The sequence below is a fragment of the Phascolarctos cinereus genome, unplaced genomic scaffold, assembly GCF_003287225.1.
Source record: "Phascolarctos cinereus isolate Bilbo 61053 unplaced genomic scaffold, phaCin_HiC Scaffold_3;HRSCAF=262, whole genome shotgun sequence".
Taxonomy (NCBI): Eukaryota; Metazoa; Chordata; class Mammalia; order Diprotodontia; family Phascolarctidae; genus Phascolarctos; species Phascolarctos cinereus.
The window spans coordinates 210,392,761-210,412,933 of record NW_027555736.1 but is presented as its reverse complement, the minus strand read 5'-3'; the positions used below and the strand labels follow the sequence as shown (position 1 = coordinate 210,412,933).

The following is a 20,173-nucleotide window of genomic DNA, read 5'->3' as shown; positions in this document are numbered from 1 at the left end:
CACAAGTGGGCACACTGTACCTTGACTCCAACAACCCTGACATACTTTAAATTTCAGCAGTTTACAAGCACCTGGTTAGAAGGGGCAATTTTCAGAGGTAGCCGCCTCCAAAAAAATACTGGTCAAGATCATAGCATTTTGATTTTCTTCTCTATGAAACTCCATGAACAAAATATTTCATTCTGAAGGTCACTCACTAATTTATCTTCTCTCTTCATCTAATTTATTCCCTTTCGTGAGGCATCAAAAAGATAAACTATGAGATTCATCATTTTGTCTCAATTTCCAAACAAAACCAAAACTAGCGAGCTAAAGCAGCACAGAAATAAGAATAAATGGGAGGGGAAATTTTAAAAAGATATAAGAAAACACACAAAGAAAAGAGCAAAGGGAATTTTTTAAAAATATAGTCCTATTTGTTTAAAAAAGACTATAAAGAAAGAAAAACATTTTATGGCTTACCCCTAATGGAGGAAGACCCTCAACAACATTCTTCTTTCCTGAAAGAATGTCCAACACAGGCCTCTTTTTAAGAGAATCCCTTTTCACTCTATAGCGTCCTGATGTTGTGAGGTCAGACTCTGACATCGATGGAGTCAATAAGCCTTCTCTTCTAGGTATCTGGGCTTCAACTATCACATGGACTGGACTGATGGCTCTTACTGGCTTCTCAGTCTCTAGGATATGTGACTTTGGCTCAAGAATATGCAAAGGGTTGGGCCCACTGCTAACAGAACCATATGGGTAACCAAGCAAAGACTCTTTAGAGTAGCCACCTATCCCAGAGGAACGCTGTGCGGTCTCATCAGGATGTGGAGAGAGTACTTTACTTTCTTCATCAAAATCTTCTTCTTCTTCTTCTTCTTCTTCTTCTTCACTGCTATGAATCAGCATGGTGGCATCTGAAAGAGATTTCTTATGACCGTACCTCACATTTTCCTGCTCTTCGTTTTCTTCTTGTTTTGTCCTTTCTATGAAAACATTCGGCTGAGAGCTAGCCGCTATGACCCGGGGCACTGCCACATCAGCTGCAGAGGCAGACATAGTTCTCTCTTTAAGTCTTATTCCTTCAAAACTATGGGTCAATCCAGCTATCTCAATGCTGTTCCTCTTCTGTAACTGAGCATGTCGGGCTGAAGTCAAGGGTTCACTGACCTCCTGCAGAGAATGGGCAACTGGGAGACTGTCTTCTTGGAACGTCTGCACTGAATGGTGGACTCGCCTCGTGATGAGATCTGGGTTGCTACTGCTGATGTATAGATGTCGGGATAAGTCTGGAGTGCTATTAGCAGGTCGTGGATATGGATAAGGTGGGGGTGGTCGATAAACCTGTGTTTTCATGATGTTGGGAGCTGGATAATCCTGAGCCTGAAGCTGTACGTTAGTCAACTCTGGCACGCTTACGGCTCCAACAACAGGTCGCCTCTCAGCAGGGTAGGGGTAAGGAGACTGGCTATGAAAGCTGTAATTTAGATTGAATGGATAATGCACTGACTGTGGAGAGGTAAACTGAGCACGTTCTCTGATTTCAGGCTGACTGTAGACCAAAGCATCGGGCCTACTGTAAGCATAAGAATTGCCAATATTGAGATTTCTCAGTGAGTGGCTCTGCCTGTCAGCATGGCTCACTCCTCTGTTAAGCTGCCTCATCACCGTTTCATAATCTGGGGTGGGGCGATAGGATGGTGGTATCAGAGCACTATGTCTATGGGATGGAACATAGTCAGGTCTCATAACATCACTTCCAGTAATGCTTGGGTTAGAGGACATTGGTGAGGGTTGCAAGAAGGGCTGTGGGTTATTTAAAGAGTTCGTGCTGTGGGCACTGTAGACACTCCCATTACGGATTCTTCCATTGTAGTCAAGCGCTCTATCTAGACTTGTCTGAGAATGGCAATAATATCCATTCTGGTTGCTCACAAAGAGGTTATCTGAAAAGAAAATATTTAAGATTTATTTCAAGCTAGATACTTAAAATGCATCAATGTAAAGACTCAATGCTGAGATTCAAGAATCAAAAACTGCCACAAACTGTAATAATTTCTTTATCCCCCCCACAAAAAACAAAAAAGATATAATTTCTACAAATGTTATAAACTTGCTGCTAAAACAATAGAGCAACCACTTCAGAAACCATCTTCCTTTTCTGAAATTCATAAACTTGTATCTGACTTTCTATTAATTAGTAGACATCTAGCACTTGGCAAGGGGCTCAGTGGGAATGTATTTTACTCACAGAAGGACTAGTTTGAAAAGCATTCTTTTGGGGTTTGAGTGTTCCACAAATATTAAGGTCAAAATCTAGTGACTTGTGGATTTTATTCTAAAGGAACGTTGCTATTAAGGAGAACAGCAGCAATGAATAAGAATAACTAAGGGTCTTCAGTGCTTGTTTTTCCTTGTTATTTTATCTATTCATTACTATACTCCTCTATCTATAGGATACAAATGAAATCTTCTGTAAATAGGCAGGATGTAGAAAATTAGTCAAGATCTATGAGGCAATATAGTGGAACAGAAAGAGTGCTTGATTTGAGTCAGAGAACCTGGATTTGAGTTCTTGCTATAGTCAAATTCATAACTACCAAAAGAAATACCAAGAAAAAGTGGGCAGAACCAGTTGTTCTGGGACTAAACATACCCAATCTTCATTAATTCAGACTAACTAGAAGAATATATTGTCTAAACTAAAAGATCAAGTTATAAAATATTCTTAACAACAGATTTAAAACTTTTTGAGCACATACAGTAAGAAGGCTAACCAAATGTGTGTAGCCCAGTGGATGTCATGCTTTGAAAAAAACATTTGAGATGATCTTTAATTAGCATCAGCCTCCTTGTTATCAGCCTCTGCTTATGCTTTAGCTACACTGTTTGCTTGCAAACTGAGACTTTTTTAAAGTTCTTGAAAACTGCTTGTGCCCTTAAAAATTCTCCCTGAAGTTCAACTGAAGTCCAAATTAACAAGGATTTATTATTTAATCTAAGCCATTTCAATTTCAACTAAAAGGCAAGTAGGTAGAATGGTAAATAGAGCATTATCCTGGAATCAGGAAGACCTGAGTTTAAAACTGGCCTCAGACACTCACTAGCTAAGTCACCCTGGGTAAGTCACTTAACCTGAGATTGCCTCATCTGTAAAATAAGGATAGTAATAGCACCTACCTCCCAGGGTTGTTATGAGGATCAAATGAAATAATAACTGTAAAGCTCTTAGTACAGTGCCTAGCACACAGTAAACACTATTTAAATGGTGGTGGTGGTGATGGTGTTGGTGGTGGTAGTAGTAGTAGTAGTAGTAGTAGTAGTAGTAGTAGTAGTAGTAGTAGTAGTAGTAGTAGTAGTAATAGTATTTGTTCTCAGCCAATCAAAGTCAAATGTGCTCCTCTAAAACAAAAATACATACGAAAGAATGTTTGGCAAAAGTATGTCTATAAGAGCAGAGAAAATAAGTGATTTATAGATTAGATAGGTAGACTGACAGACAGATAAAAAAACATGTCTTGCATAAAAGGAAGATATCAGAAAAGAATACAAAAGACATATAGGAAGGACAGCAATCATGTAAGACTGACAAACACTGCCACATGTCTAAGAAGCGTTCAATGAGTCAAAGTAATAAATTCTCATGACATGAGTTTGATAGTCTCTTGAAACCAACTACTTACACTCATCACTTAAAAACCAGACCAATTTTAGAATTAAAGTGTATGAACTCTGGGAGAAAAAATATTACCTATGTTTTTTTAAGAACTATCTCTGAAAAATACTTCTTGAGTCAAATACAAAGGCACAATCTTCTTGTACTTTGCAGTTATTGAAATTTGCAAAGAGGTGAAAAGCAGCAAAAATATAATATCTACATGCAAATTGTATGTACATACAGGTATATTATCACTTGAAAAGTGTTTGATTTATTGTACATAGGTACATTCTGATTTTTAATAAGTATCATGGTCAATTACAATAATGGCATTTATCTAGCTTTAAGGTTTGCAAAACACTTTGCCTATATTCTCACATTTGATCCTCACAATAACTCCTTATTTTACAGATGAGGAAACTGAGGCTGGCAGCATTACTGCCTTGCCCAATGTCAGACAGCTAGTAAAGTGCCTTAGGCAAGATTTGATCTCAGACCTTCCTGATTCCAAGTCCAGCGACCTACCCACTATTTCACAAAGCTAAACCAGTAATCACATCCTATAACCAAAACTGGACTGGAAGACTACATTTAAAGCAATTAACATCTACATGATGCCTATCTTAATATACACTTTTGAAATAACAAAGTAGAACATAACAGATTAAGAAAGTAGCTTAACAAAAACTTGTACATTATTAACAAAACACATCTCCTCATCAAAAGGATAGAAGAGAATAGGCATGCTCAGAGTATGATCAACAGGTGAAACACCTAGAGAAATACCTTTGAAACAAACAGGTATCCCTTCACTGAGCAATGGTAAAGGTTGGTAACAGATACACACCATTAGATTACTTAAATGTAACAGAAATATGACTGGCCTTCAGATCTGTGGAATCCAAAAACCCTCCACGATCAACATTTGCATGAATATAGCCAACATGTTGACCAAGAAGCACCAAAAAAAGTGGTTGAATCATGTGAATTTATTTCCTTAAGAAGGGAGAGGTTTAAAAAAAAAAGAATGGAGAGGTTTATGATAACAAATCAAGACCAGTTCAATGCCACCAAAAATTACAAAAGGGCTATCCTTAAGGAGCCTGGACTTGATGACCAATGCATTTTATTTGAGGAAATGGTATCACCCTGTAAAGATATCAATACAGGCTATTAAAGTATAGCCCCTTCCAAATATATAACAAGACATGACATAACTTAGTGGCTAGAATTATACATCAGAAGTGCTCACTCTTTCACAGGCTGACAAATGACAAATCCCCATACTAAATACATAGATCTCAAAATATCCTTGAGACTTTAAACTATGAACTGTACTGGAACCAGAGCATTATTACAGACTGAGGTATTGCCCATAATCTGCCAAATATAACATTGATCCATTAAAAACTTAAATATGATGTTTTATTTTGTTTTAAATACAGACTGCCTTACAAAATACTCAGTCTCTATATTGTATTTAATGAAAAGCTTTCAAAATACAGAAACCTAGTGGAAGAAATAAAAATCATGTGGGAAACCACCTAACGTTAATGCAGAGTTGAAGGACTTGAGGGACAGTATTTGTTACAAGGGAGGGTTGCATATTTTTTTCATTAGTACAGGAGAAATTTAAGAAGGAAAAGACTAATAGTAATGATGCTCAAAAGGAGAAAAGAAAGAAGAGGGTCACTGTAGATTCTTTTTTAATGCACAGGAGAAAATAGAACGTTGAGAAGGAGATACAAACAACACAATTTTTTTGTCATAAAAATGCTATCTGTATTAACAGATTCATGAGAAGTTGAATAGCTGAATTAATAGGTTAATCCTTCTTTGTCCTATGTATTCCGAATGTTCAAGTTTTTGATATTGACTGTCAAGCTCGGAATAACAAAAACAACATCACACAGGAACAAGAGACGAGTAACACATCATCACTCTGTCTACTAGTTGTGTTGCGAGTGCACTTGGTAAGCCTACACAGAAGATGAGCTCATGTTCTCATACTCTATCCAACTTCAAAAAGCAATTACCCACCTATGTGGTTATCTACAGAACATGAAATATAAAAGAACAAGATCAAGACGGTGACTTGTGCTAGGGGCATTTCCATCTAAACACCTTCAAAGTAAATGAAAAGAATGAATTTTCTATAATAATAATTAGATGAGGATAATAATAACAACTGATACTTACATCGCACTTTACAGTTAGAGAATATTTTCATGTGCAATATCACCTTTGATCCTTACAACAATATTGTGATAGAGGAAATACAAATACCACTATTCCTGGTGACAAAGCTATTAAGTGGTGGGGCCCAAACTTGAATGCAGGTCTGGCTTAAGGACGGTTCTCTTTCCATAAAACCAAATTTCCTCTTTACTGTATGTAATCCATTTAACTTACATGTGAGTAAGCTGGAATAGATGACCTCTAAGGCCAATGATTCTTAAAAATTATAGCATTTTAGAGCTGGGAGGTGACTTGGAAGTCATTTTGTTCAACTCTGCCCTCCCCCTCATTTTCCAAAGGAGGAATCCAAGGCCCAGAATGTTTCATAAAGGTGGTAAGCAGCATGGCAAACACAAGGACTGTTTCCAAATCCTACATTCTTTCTACCCATGATTCCATAATAATTATTATGACTGAAATCTTTATATTGTGTTAAAACAGAAAGTGGAGGTATATTTCAACATACATTTCATACTGTATTGTGTTCCTCTGAGTTTCCAACAAATTAACTGCATATGATTTGGGCAGGACAGGGAGAAAAGAACTTGAGTATAATTCTTTTAGTTCTCTGATTTGGAGATGCCTATAACCACAGTGGCCAATAACAGCCCTGACTGGTAGTTATCTAAGTCTTCTTACTCTTAGTGACATTTGTTAAATGAAGCCTCTTGGAAATCATGCAGACTTACCTTGGGAAGAAGTATATGGTTCTGTATAATGTCCATTGTAGTGTAACTGAGGTGGTGCAGGCATTACATATGGCTGTGGCTTAGGCTAAGAAACGAAATTTTACAAAACAAAACAAAATATTAAATACTCCATGTTTTACTGAAGAGTTGTTGTAACTGACTCAAGTTTCTTCTCAGGAACTCTATCTTTCCCTATGCTTTTCCACTTATAAATATTAAGGGAGCTGTTTATTTTTTAAGCACTTGAAAAATAACAAGAGGTAGCCCTTTTCATAAAACAACACTGAATCTTTTATTGTCGATTACATTCCTCACACTAACTGCTAGTTGAAATGAGCATGCTGTATAGCATTATAAAATAACCTATATCTGATTAAGTTTGGGATTATACAATTGGCCCAGGAGTTTTGTTTTCTTTTCATTCATGGTTGCTCATACACCAAATTAGCTGTTAAATGACCCTCAATCACATATTTTCCAGAAAGATCTAGTTCCTTCTTAGCCAAAACCTCTAGTGTTTCAAAACCTAATCATTAACAATAATTAATAAGTCAAAAGAATAATATTTGACAAATAGTAATAAATGAAACACATATATTCATTTCACTGAGGAAGCAGGCTTTTTTAATCTGACTACAGTAAAAAGATTTTTTAAAATCAAATTTAAGATAACTTCACCTCCTTACCAGAGACATCCTTGATGAAGACCTCCTCCTAACAGGATTCACTGTAAGAGTCTGAGTTTGCCTAGAATTTAAAAAACCAACACATTTTTAAGAACAGTCTCATACAAAATTCTACAAGAATAAGCTAAAATAGACATTTCAAAAAGCACATAATCTTCTGCTGCTGGTGGGGACAGAGTGGGAGAAGAATATATTTCCTCTTCTTTTCTATTTAATTGTTCAACATTTACCAAGTACCTACTATTTGCCAGGTACTGTGCTAACCACCAGGGATACAAAAAGAGATAAGAGACAGTCCCTTCCCTCAAGGAGCTGTCCAGCAAGGCTTATACTTGTATCACTCCTGCTCTTGAAGTCAAAGCACCTGCAAGGGACATTAGTTTCTTTTAAGTTACTTGCACTCTGACCATTCCCATAAGGAATGTCAAATACAGAAAATGGAGTGGTGGGAAAATGTGTCACTTCCACCATACTTCCTGAGTCAGGTTCTAAATTGCTGAAGAAAAAGAAGTGGTCTTTGAACATAAAAGGTCTCATATTCGTTGACAGCTAATAAAAGAATAAGTTTATTATATTTCATAACTTCAGTCAAAGTGAATAGATCTCTCAGGGCAAGTGAACACGCTTTTAAGTTACCCACATCAGCAAAGGTGAAATTCAATACACAGTACATTTATGAATTCTACACATAGCCGGGGGGGGGGGGAGAATGCCTCTCTTTTATTGTTGTTATTTGTTTGGTTTAGCTCCCCTAGTGGAACAGAAAGATGAGAAAGGATGGGAAAGAGAGAACAGAAAAGAAGGAAGAAAAATTTCTGAGAGGCTTTCATAGCTGGAGAATCTGGGGAGTCACTATATAGAAGATATAAGAAAACAAGATGAAAAAAACGTATCAGAGGGTTGTTTCAACTCAATTCAAAACCTTATGGGGTTTTTAAAATGTTTTTAAAAATTGCCTCCCAATAATTTGGATGTTATAACTCTAAGCTCTTTATAGGAGGCAATCTGTGTCAGGTAGCAAAGGTACTTTGTCCTGAGTATGATGACTCCTCTGGAAACAATTCAATGTGAATTCAATGTAACCAAACAGACAGCTGAATTTTTTGAGCAGAGAAGAAAGAAGCTTAAAGCAAGTGAGATGAAGTGCTCTCTTCAGATACGGGAGGAAAAACAATCATGGGATTTTCACCACAAATTTGCAAACATGCAGAATTAATTCAGGCTTTTTTTCCTTTCTCTTTTTGCTTTTTATGAGTGGCAAATAAAGAGTATGGAAACTTATAAGTGGATTACAGACCTCTATAATTTTCTCTAGGATTAATTTGGAAGTATTAGAATGTAAGTTCCTTGTGAACAGGGATTGTTTCATGCTTTGAATCTATTGGACATCTAATAAATACTTGCTGATTGATTGATGCATTCAAGTCTCTCTTTTGACAGGTCCAAGCTAAACAAAAATAGCTAATAAATGAAGGAAGGTGACTGACCAAAAAGGTTTTCAATGACAATATGACTAGAGATTGTGATACAATAAACATGCCCCAGGAAGGTTTTAAGTTAAGAGATTCAGTCGAGAAATATGAAACATGAATGGAGATAGAGAACTAGGTTAAAACTAGTAATTAAAGATTAGTAACAAATGTACCTACTTAATTGTATGTAGGCATTTATGTTGCTTTAAATATAATATTAACTATATGATTTTATATATTTAAAATGAATAATAATACTAGTAAAGGTCATGCTTAGCTATTTTAAAAATAGTATTTTTCTTAAAAAGCATAATTTTAATGACAACTCAGATTTAACTAGCACTTTAGAGTGCTAGTTGACAAAGAATCTTCCTTATGACACTGAGAGATAAAACATAAGGGGAAAAAAATCACAAATTAAGGGAAAACATGCTAATTTTTGTTCTCAAAATCAAACACATTCATAGAAAGGCCAGCTGTGGAATGCCATTCACTTGGTGGGTAATTTATTGCAGACAAAAAAGGTAGAAGAAAAAAACCAACCTTTTAAATGTTAGTGGGGTAACCCCCAACTTAAAACGTGACAGGAACACGAGGACAGAACTAGTCACCTCTATTACAAGAGCCTGCTAGTTGGTGTCCTTGCCTCAAGTATCTCCCCACTTCACCCCTATTCAATCAACTCCAGGGGCTCCCTAGTGCCTGCAGGATCAAATTTAAGTGTTCTTTTGCATCTAAAGTCCTTCAGAACTCAGCCCCTTTCCGCCTTTCCAAAGTTTTTACCTTACTTCTTTCCCTATCCCCTGTAGTCCAATGGCTCTGGCTTTCTTGAACAAGAAACTGCATCTCCAGACTCTGGGAATTTTCCTTGGTTATTCCCCCATACCTGGAACCCTCTCTCTTCATCTTTGCCTCCTGACTCCTTTCAAGCCTCAGGTAAAGTCCCTCCTCCTATGAAAAGCTTTGCCCAGCCTTCCTTAATCTCAGTGCCTCCTTCCAAGATTATCTCCAATTTGTATATGTCACTTGTCCACAGTTATTTATACATTTTCTTCCCCAATAAGACTGCAAGGTTCTTGACAGCAGGGGCTATTTTTTGCCTTGTTTTCCCCTAGTGCTTAGCACAGTACCTGACACATAGTAGTTGCTTAATAAATACATCTCGACATGTTGACTTGACCTTCCAGAAGAGAAAATTGTTCTTTTAGTGTAATATGACTTTAAGAAGCAGCTTTTGCTTCTTTAATATTACAATCTCAAATATCAAAGGATTCAAACACATATAATTTTACTGGAAAAATCTGACTACAACAGCTGCTTTCTACGACAATAAGATTACATATTTTTAAGATTAGAAAAAAATGTCTAGACTTGTGATTTCCACAATATAGGGAACTCTCAGCTGAAAAAAATTCCCTCTCATTGATGTGGATTGACACCTTCTCAGAAACTTATGGTCTCAAAGTGTTGTCTACAGCACTGAGATTTTAAGTGACCAGCCCAAAGTCACACAGAGGCAGGCCTTGAATGCCTTTCTAGCTTCCTGATCTTCACTGTAGTTATTATGCAACACTGCCATTCTATAGGTATTTTTAAAAGGATACAAAAATGTACAGCTCTATATGTTTTGTTTTTTTAAATCCAGTATGGTAAATTTTTTATTATTTTGTTATTTCCTTTTTTTGGTTATTATTATTTGTTTGGAATATTTTTATTTGGCAGGCATTACTCTAGCAATGAGGAGCCTTAAAACACTTAGATGCTCACAAATACATAAATTGGCCATATGGGCCCCAAGTAAGCTATTTTCATTTGTACTAGAAAGCTTCACACAGCTGCTAACCAAATAGTCCACTCCCTGATCTTTTTAAAAATTTAATATTTTATTTTCCCCAATTACTTATAAAAACAATTTTTAAACATTTGCTTTTTAAAATTTTAAGTTCCAAATTCTCTCCTTCCCTCCCCTTCCCCCCTCATTGAGAAGGCAAACAATTTGATATAGCTTATCTATGTACTGTTAGTGTGGCATATTTTTTGAAGAAAGGTGCCAAGAATAAAAAATCATTATTCTTGACTTCAATGACACTTTGTTTAGCCCCATCAAATCATTTTTTTAAACCTCCATCTTTGTTTGCTCCCATATGTTCCTGCCTCATAAGGTTCATGAAAGGCATTATTACTGTTTATAAAAGTATTCTGAGATGCTCTGTTTTTCTAGAGAATATTATTAGAGTAGCTAAATTACAAAGAGAATAGGTAATTAAATTAATCATACAATATGATCCTTAAATATAACTCTTTTCCCTTAATTTCATGCTGTCCTCAGAAATCAAAATCAGACACAGTCAAGTCCTATAGTCAACTCTTACAGTCAAATCCTAACAGTAGCCTATTCTGAACAGCACATTTGAAATAATAGAAAGTCAAGGCTTATTAAGAACTTAAATATAGTAAACGACTGCAATCAGGGTTACTGGTTCAGGGCAGTGGGGCTGAATATCCCAGAGTCTGACAGCATTCTTTAATAATCTCCCTTCAAGTTTATTTTAGAAGACTAGGCAATCCAATCCAACAAGAATTTATTTCTTGGATTGCTGGACCCTGACATTCAAAACATTCCACAACTGACCTCCAACCTACCTTTCTAGCTTCTCTTATACTATTTTCTCTTGGTATGTTACATATTTTAGCCAAACTGAACTATTCTCCATTCCCATTTTTATCTTGTCTCTTCCTATACCTATGGCCTTTGCTCACAGTATTATTCCCTATGCCTGGATGGATTCTCCCCACCATCATGCATTGAACTATTCCTTCTCTTCAAGACCTCACTCAGATGCCACCTCCTACATGAGGGTCTTCTTTGTTACCATGACCTGCCCCCCAACTTCACTGTTGTGTGAAAGTAATCTAAGTTTCTCATAGTTCTTTGCCTGGAATTATTTTTGTACTTCTTTCACTGTCCCTGATATCAATTATTTCTATGCTTGCATTTTCCCTCAATCAATAAGACACTTCTAATATCCTTAGCACCTAACATGGTTCCTTGCTTTCAGTAGGCATTTAATAAATGTTCATTAAATATCATACATTAAAGTTGGCCTTACAGGACTTTTAATATCCTTAGGTTCAAATATTTTAACAAATATGAAAATGCTTTGTAAACTTAGATTACCACACCCATGAAGGAAATTATCATCATCATCAATATTATGAGGACATACTAAGGTTACCAAGTATAAATGGAATTGGTTCTTTTTGAAGGTTGAGTAGATTGTCCAATTATTTACAGTTTTTTAAGGAATAAGCTAGGATTTTCCCTTGAATTCACATTTTAATCCATGAAAGGTGGCCAGGGACAATATACAGAGACTTGATTTTTTTTATTTTTCATTTCTTAACTGGACACCAATATTTAGAGCTATAATCACAGAATCATGGCTAGAGACAAAAGAACTCAGAAGTCACCTAGTCACTCATTCTACAGATAAGGAAACTAAGGCCCAGGAAGACAGAATTAGGGAAGGAAAAGAATCATGAGAGAGGTAGTCTACCCTTCTCGTTTTACAGATGAGGACACTATGGCCCAAACAGCTTAAGTAATTTGCCCAACGTGACACGGACAGAGACAGGGTTTGAATCCAAATGGTCGGAATCAAACTGAAGGCACTGCCTTCTGTAGTTTGAAAATATTCTCCCTCTGGAACTGAGGCCAGTCTTTGCCAAAATTGTGCTCTATGCCCATCATTGGTTCAATGAAAGGTTTACTTCCAATGAAGACATTGAGGTTGCCAGAGACTTGTGGGTGAGGGGGAAAGGTAGAGTGTTGAAAAAACCCTCTGCCAACAAACTCCCACAGTACGTCAGTGTTGCTGCTGTAGCCCAACCTGGGACAGAAGCGAAACTCTGGGTACGCTAAATACAAAATTCATAGACACACAACTCAAGTATCAGCACCCACACAAAGTCTATTTTGGCACCCCAATTCCACAGCACCCTGTATGGAGGTTTACTACACCCACCCCTAAATACCATTTCTATGTAATTTTTTAAAAGACATTTTTTCCTGGCCAAAAAAAAGAAAAAGATTAACTTGCAGAAACTTCTCTAATCATTTTTAATAATCTAAGTACTTTTTCCTTCACATCACTGTACTTAGAATTTACTTTGAGATCTGACATTCTAAATTTGGTATACAGGCAAACAATTAGTTTAACAAGTAGTCAACTTCTGAGAATTTTACTGAGACTACGGAAAATCACTGATTTGAAAAGCAGTGTTCTTGAAGGGAACTAGTGATACTGAATGCATCAGAACAGAACAAATAGGAAATGATTAAAGACTCTGGATGTCAGAGCACAAGAAAAAGATGGAAAGCATTTCTCACTGAACTTGGTTTTGTTTTAGGGTGTTTTTGTTTGTTTTTTAGAACCTGTGATTTCACTGATATTCCCAGTAAGGAAGTAATGAAACATCCTTTACAAATGCAAAGTAGTACCTTCCTTCGCAATTTAAGGTCTTTGAGATTTTCTTGGAGCACAAAGAGGTTAAATAACTTTCCCAGGGTCACCCAGCCAGGACGTTTTCAGAACTAGATCAAAGGTAGGTAATCCTAACCCTGAAGCCAGCTCTCTATCTCACCTTGCAGTCTCTCAGATGGAACTCATATGCATTCTGAGAGCTACTGCATTAAAAACAGGTACCCTTTTCAAGATATTCAGAGAATGAGTTGAGAAAATTTTTAATTTCATTTAACCTTTCTTTTGAGTGTACTAAAAGTCATAAAGGCGAGAGGGAAAAAAAGCCTAATGAGGGATGGGGAATCCAGTGCTTCTAAATGAAGAAAAAAAGGCAAAAGTGCCAGAAAAAATTTAAAACAGATAAAAATAGTCCAGAAAATTACATAACAATTTTTTTAAAATTGCATTTCTTTTATCATATTCCAGAGTACTTCCTTAATATCCATTACCTCATTTGATTTTTATAACAACCCAAGGGAAACATTTATCAATCTCATTTTATATATTTTTTAAAATGAGGTCCAAAAAGTTTAAATCATTAATCTAATTCTGGTAAAGTTAAAGAATAATGTAGTTGGTTGCTGAAATGTCTCTTTCTTGTTAAATTTACATAAACAAAAAGTATAAAGCCATAATACCACTTCACTATTAAAATCCTAGAAGCCATTCAGTCATTCGTTGAACAATTAGAAAGGAGCCCTGATTCTATATAGTAAGAAAAAATTTTTGATGTAGCAAAGTAAATTGATTTATCAGGCTAAAAGATTGCCCAATAACACAATTAACTAAAATGAGATCCAAATTTGGACTCAGGAAATCTAATACAGTTCTTTAACCTCCACAAATTCATTCCTATATAATTATGTTTACCCATCTGTAAGGGTAAACTACCTTTTCATTGATACAGGCTACACCCACATAGGGAAACTCTCTCTACCAAAGTAGGTCAGTACCTTCCCTACAATTTACAGTCTTGAAGAGCTGCCTAGAGCACTAAGAGGTTAAGCGACTTGCCCAAGGTCACATGGCATGTTTCAGAAGCAAAACTTGACCTCGATTCTCCCAGGTCTGTAGGGAGGAGTCTCAGTATTGTTATGACACAGTATTAAATGAGTTCAATATAACAACTAGTTGAGCTCTTCAAAAGAAATAGTATATATTAATTCAATTATTTTTCGGGTTTTGTGATTTTCCCCCTACCCTGCCTGAAAAAAATAGCCAAAATAAAAAATTCATTTATTTCACATGGGTAAGCATTTTACTTAGCCAGATCACTAGAAAATCAAGTCCAAGAAAATAAACCATAAGTAATTATATGAGACTACTTTATAGAAATAGTATGATTTACAATTTGGAAACCTGCCCACTAAATGTAATTAGTCTACTTAAAATGGAATATTTTCTTTTCTATGGTTGTAATAGTGCATAAATGTGCATTTATTTATGTTTGGCATAAAAGAGATATACTGCAAAAATTATATTTCACACACTGAGTCATTTCACCACAAAGTAAACAATTATTTGTTTTTTCCTCTGAATATTAAAATCACTACCAGGTGGCTATGCGCCGCAGTACTTTTTTAAAATAAATAAATAAAATTTAACTCATAAACTGATATTGAAGCATATTTTCAAGCCATTTCTTTTCTTGACATTGCTCAAAATGAATAATTCTCAACCACTTTTGTCCTGTGAGTAACATCTCACATTTTTCCCCAGTAGAATTTAATCTCCCCGAGGGTCAGTTTTGTCTTTATATCTTCAAGGCCTAGCACATGAAGGATGTCTGAAAAATTTCTGTTGCATAGAATAAAGCTTTATGATTCTGAAGACATTTGTGTATGTATGTAAAAACTATGCTAACATGACATTAGCTTGATATAAGTACCATCTTCATGTTCATCATCTTTCTTTGTCATTTCCCCAAATATGAATGTTTTAAACGTTTTTAAATTAAAAAGTTTTAACTCTTTCTTCTTGAGACTTGTTTCTTTTAAATCTATATTTTCTTAGTAGGCTTTCTTGAAGCTTTTCTATCTAAATCTACAATCTCTTCGTATGATTTTTCATTACTTTCCACTCTTTGTGATTTCTCAGCTTTACTGATATAAATTATTATACCCTCACGGTGGAAAAGGAGGAAGAGAAAGCCTGTAACTTTAATTTGGTGCTAGTAAGAGTGCTGGAGGCAAATAGGTGATTCAGTGGATATAGCTCTGGGCCTGAAGTCAGGAAGACCTGAGTTCAAACTCAGTCACTCACTACCTGTGTGATCCTAGGCAAGTCATTTTCCCTCTGTTTATTTGTTTTCTCAACTGTAAAATGGGCACAATAATAATGCCATTTCATGCTGGGTTTTCTTTTTTTAATGAAATGTCTGAGCTTTATGACCTTTTATCAAGCACAAAGGACTTTTTCACCTAAAAGATTTTTTTTTCAGCTGGCAGAACAAAACACAACAACAGGAGAATTGAAAAAAAAACACTAAATATTTCACATCAAGCTCCACAATTACAGAAAAACCAAATAAGTATTTTTGGAAGTTATTCAATTGGTCAACAGGTACTTATATTCAGTGCCTCCAACGTACCAGGCACTGTGCTAAGAGCTGGACTTAGGCACTATGTATAATATAGTTTGCCTCTACATAAGCTACTTATAGTTCATTCTCATTTATAACAGGTACAGAAGAAGAACATGATCAGAAAAAACTTGCACACATCCTGCCTTTCTCTCAATAAGGGGCAGCTAGCTGGTGCAGTGGATAAAGCTCCGGCCTTGGAGTCAGCAGGACCTGAGTTCAAATCCAGCCTCAGACCAAACACTTGACACTAGCTGTGTGACCCTGGGCAAGTCACCTAACCCTAATTGACTAAAAATAATAAAAGTGTATCAAATAGCCCTACTCACAAATAAGCTAGGATTCTGTAAGTCTGGGTTTACAAAAAACCAACCCCAGGGGAAAGAGGCAGGTATTTTGTATTCTTTAGCTTTGAGTAGGAAAAAGAGAATACTGCATATTTACACATCACAAATTCTAATAAGGGCACATCCTTTAAAAATGTGTTTCAAGTTATTAGCCAAGAATGAATTGAAAAAAATCCCAAAGAGAGACAGCATGCTACCCTGGAAAGAGTACCAGATTTAGAGACAGAAGACCTGAGAGTTTAAACCCTGGGTCTGTAACCATCTACCTCTGTGACCCGGGACAAGACACTTAACTTTTCTGGGCCTCAATTTCCTTATCTATAAAATGAAGTTATTGGACTAATGATCACTAAGGTGTCTTTCTGGCTCTAAATCTTTGATCAGGTGATTCTATGCAAATTATAACAGTTCAGCCATGAAGAGCTGGTCCAAAGGAGACAGTGAAATAAATTAGTATGATATCTTAATACGTAAACCAAATAGAGGAAAAATATTATAGAAGGGGTATAAAAACATGATCCTCTCCTCTTTGGGTACCAATTAGATTTGTAGTTTATAAAACAAAATATAAAGTGGGAGTGTCTAAAATCATTATTTCTCAGAGTTCCATAAGCAAATAATACTTACAGGTTGCATTTGTTTAGTCTGTAAAACTTGTGTCTGGCAACACACAGCCTCCATACATATTTTGCAGTTTCCATGTCTTCCTAGCAAATAAAATGTTCATAAATTAAGATGAATATAAAACATTCCAGAACACTACATATAATAAGGTTAGCCAACATTCTATTAATGAGCCATTTTTAAAATATTGCTATGATTCTTCAGGTTGTTCAGTTGAAAACTTAATCGTATAAAAAGCATCCTATAGGGATGCAAACTGGCAAAATTACGCACTACTGAAAGCCTAAGAGATTTCTTATTCAGTAGCAGGTATCTACTTAGCAACCCAAAATGTTTCTGAAATGGAAAAGTGGTAAAGTGACAGCCTCTGGTGAAGACCCTTGCCTGATAATCATCCCATAAAGAAAGTTCTTTTAACATAATGCTTGAATAAGAGGCCCCATGTAAATTCATTTTAAGGAAAGTAGCCCAGGCAACCTTGTTCACTCCTTCATTCCACTTCTGACTCACAGGATGTCCTTCTCCAGTTTCTTTACTTCCCATTAGAAGGTAAACTCCTTGAGGTCAGAGACTGTCTTTTTTAATTACTTGTATTTGTATTCCCAGCACCTAGCACAGTGTCTGGCACTTATTAAGTATTTAATAAATACTTGTTGACTTGACTTTATTCAAGAAAGAACCTAACAACTATCTGGAAAATATTACTGATAAACCAATCGACTACTCTTTTATACTCTCCCCCTTGGAGTTTTATGTCAAAAATCAAAATATATTTATCAAGGTACAATTTTAAAGCCATCAAAACTCCAGTGGCATGGTTAAAAAATGTTCTGTGAAGATCACTAATACTCACAGTTTGAAATTGGATGGTCTCCTCTTTATTTGCCAGTTCTAATGCAAAAAAGGACTTATTGTGTGACATATTAGCAATGTCATGCCACCTGAAGAAAGAGAATAGCATTGTAAACTCCTAACTTCATAAAATCTTAAAAGGGAAATTTTGAGTTTATGATCTTTTTTCTTTGTCAAACCTCTCATTTCATTGGTGTAAGAAATTTCCAGTAAGAAAACTCTTTCTACCAATATTGACTAGCACTTTCTCTGTAATTTAAGAATCATAGAGAGTTGCCAGGGGGCACTGGAAGGATCAAGTCACTTGCTCAGGGTCATATACAGACAGTATTTGTCAAAGATGGGACTTGAACCAAGTCTTTCTCTCTCCAAGTCCAGCTCTTTATCCACTACACCAATCTGCCTCAAGAATCCATTAATTATAATTTAAAGTGAAGATTTGATTCAACCAATATATTATGTTAAATACTTTTATGCACAGAAATCATGATACCAATAATACAGCATCAAATGCTAAGACCTGTGGAGTACACAAAGCTGAAGACAACACATGGTAAATATCCTCAAGAAGCATGAAAGTCTTGGGGAGGTAATACAAACATATAAAATTACTATAATGAGAGACTAAAAAATGACAATTTTCATGACGTAGGTACAAAGTTCCACATAAATTAATTAGTAATTCTCCAAGGAAGGAGATAACAAGGACATTGAAAGAAGATCTCACTCTCACAAGTACAAAAAACAAGAAAGATTTTATCATGACTTGCGAAATGTAATATCTGTATTTCTGTCAGAGTCAAAAGACTGCTACCTATGTTCAAACTGTATATAGTTTTTCTACTGGAAAAGAAAGCAAAATGGCTCAAGGAATGACTCTCTCAAAACTCCTGGTTATCAGGGAGAATGAAATGTTCCTTTAAAACTATTGGAAGGGCTCCAATGTCAACCAAAGAATACGATTTGAAGAGGCAAAGAGTGGCTTGTGTCGGGAGGTTAGAAGGTCAAAGAATATCACAGAAAAAAGAAAAGAAGGAAAAATAAATAACTAACTACTCTACAAAGAGAAGGTAGATGGACATGCGAAGGAATTCAGCTTTAAAGCATCCCTAAGGTTCTACACCTCATGCCACCAGATTGACAAAGTTGAAAAAAAAATGAAAATGACAAATGCTGAAGGGGCTGCTGGAAAACAGGAACAAAGAAACATTAATGCATTTTTGGTAAAGCTGTAAATTGGTCCAGCTATTCTGGAAAGTTATTTGGAGTTGTGTCCAAAATGTTATTAGCAAACTGCATATAACTCTCACCCAGCAATACCACTATTAGAGCCATATGCCAAAGAAATCAAAGAAAGAGGAGAAGGACTTTTATATATAAAAATGTTTATAGCACTTATTTTTGTAATAGCAAAGAACTGGAACCTAAAGTAGTGCTCATTAATTGGGGAATGGCAAAACAAATTATGGTATACAAATATAATGAAATACTGAGTCATAAGTAATTATGAAAAGAATAGTTTCAGGGAAATTTGGGAAAACTTGTATGAAATGATGCAGAGTGAAGCAAAGAGAACAATTTATACAATAACAGCAATATCATAAGGACAATCAACCTTGAAAGCCTTAAGAACTCTGATCAACACAATGAGCTACCATGATTGCAGAATACTAATTATGAAGCATGCTCTTCACTTTCTGTCGGAGAGGTGCAAAACAAAATGCACTCACATATACACACACATACATACATGACAATGCGGTATTTGTTTTTTTTCCTATGGTATGTGGAAGGGAAAAGAAAAATCAATTTTTCTTCAAGTAAATTTTAATTTTAAAAATTTAAGTACCTGCTTATGTGCTAACTAATAATCATACAGACCCACAAGTACCATCAAATATTCATCCACTTAAGGGTTAGAATAAGAGAATAGTGATGGCAAATGACTCCTTACTGACTGTTACTGAGGGCAGTTATTTATAGATGTGATAATCAAAGAAAGGTCTGCTCTCATCATAGCACATGTATCAAAGATGTGTCAAATCTCCCAAGACTTGTCAAACCAGACGACTACTATCTACTTTTGGTGATGCAAGTGGGCACACATGATACTGCCTGAGGCAAGTCCTGGAAGGCTCTGCCAACAATTACAAAGTCTTGGGCAAAAAACCAAAGACCTTAGGGCAAAGGAGGTACTTTCACTGTCACTACCTATTGAAGCCAAGGGCTTCAGAAAAAAAAAGCAGAAGTAGAAAATTAACAGTTACTTGAGATAATGGTGTCTGGCAAGCAGGACAGGTTTGAAACTAAGGTATTGAATTTATTTCATACAAATGTGTATATATATGTATATATACATATGTATGTGTGTGTGTCTCTGTGTGTGTGTGTGTGTGTGTGTGTGTATAAATACAAACTGCAGCTAAAGTGTCAATATGCTTTTATAAGTGCTTACTATGGGCAAGGCATTGTACTAATACTGGGGATTCAAAACAAGGTACATAAAACCACAGTCCCT

The 20,173-nt window shown here is 35.8% G+C and overlaps 1 protein-coding gene across 3 annotated transcripts in view; it reads right to left on the bottom strand.

Moving 5' to 3' along the window:
- Positions 1-20,173, bottom strand: part of PTPN21 (protein tyrosine phosphatase non-receptor type 21) — a 120,982-nt gene that overhangs the window by 32,597 nt on the left and 68,212 nt on the right. For all 3 annotated transcript variants that reach the window (XM_021000324.2, XM_021000323.2, XM_021000325.2), the window contains exons 9-13: positions 17,657-17,744; positions 16,807-16,886; positions 7,257-7,317; positions 6,571-6,655; positions 463-1,931 (exon numbers count right to left, since the gene is read on the bottom strand). In XM_021000324.2, coding sequence (XP_020855983.1) covers positions 463-1,931; positions 6,571-6,655; positions 7,257-7,317; positions 16,807-16,886; positions 17,657-17,744 — 1,783 coding nt within the window. The remainder of the gene's footprint in view (positions 1-462; positions 1,932-6,570; positions 6,656-7,256; positions 7,318-16,806; positions 16,887-17,656; positions 17,745-20,173) is intronic.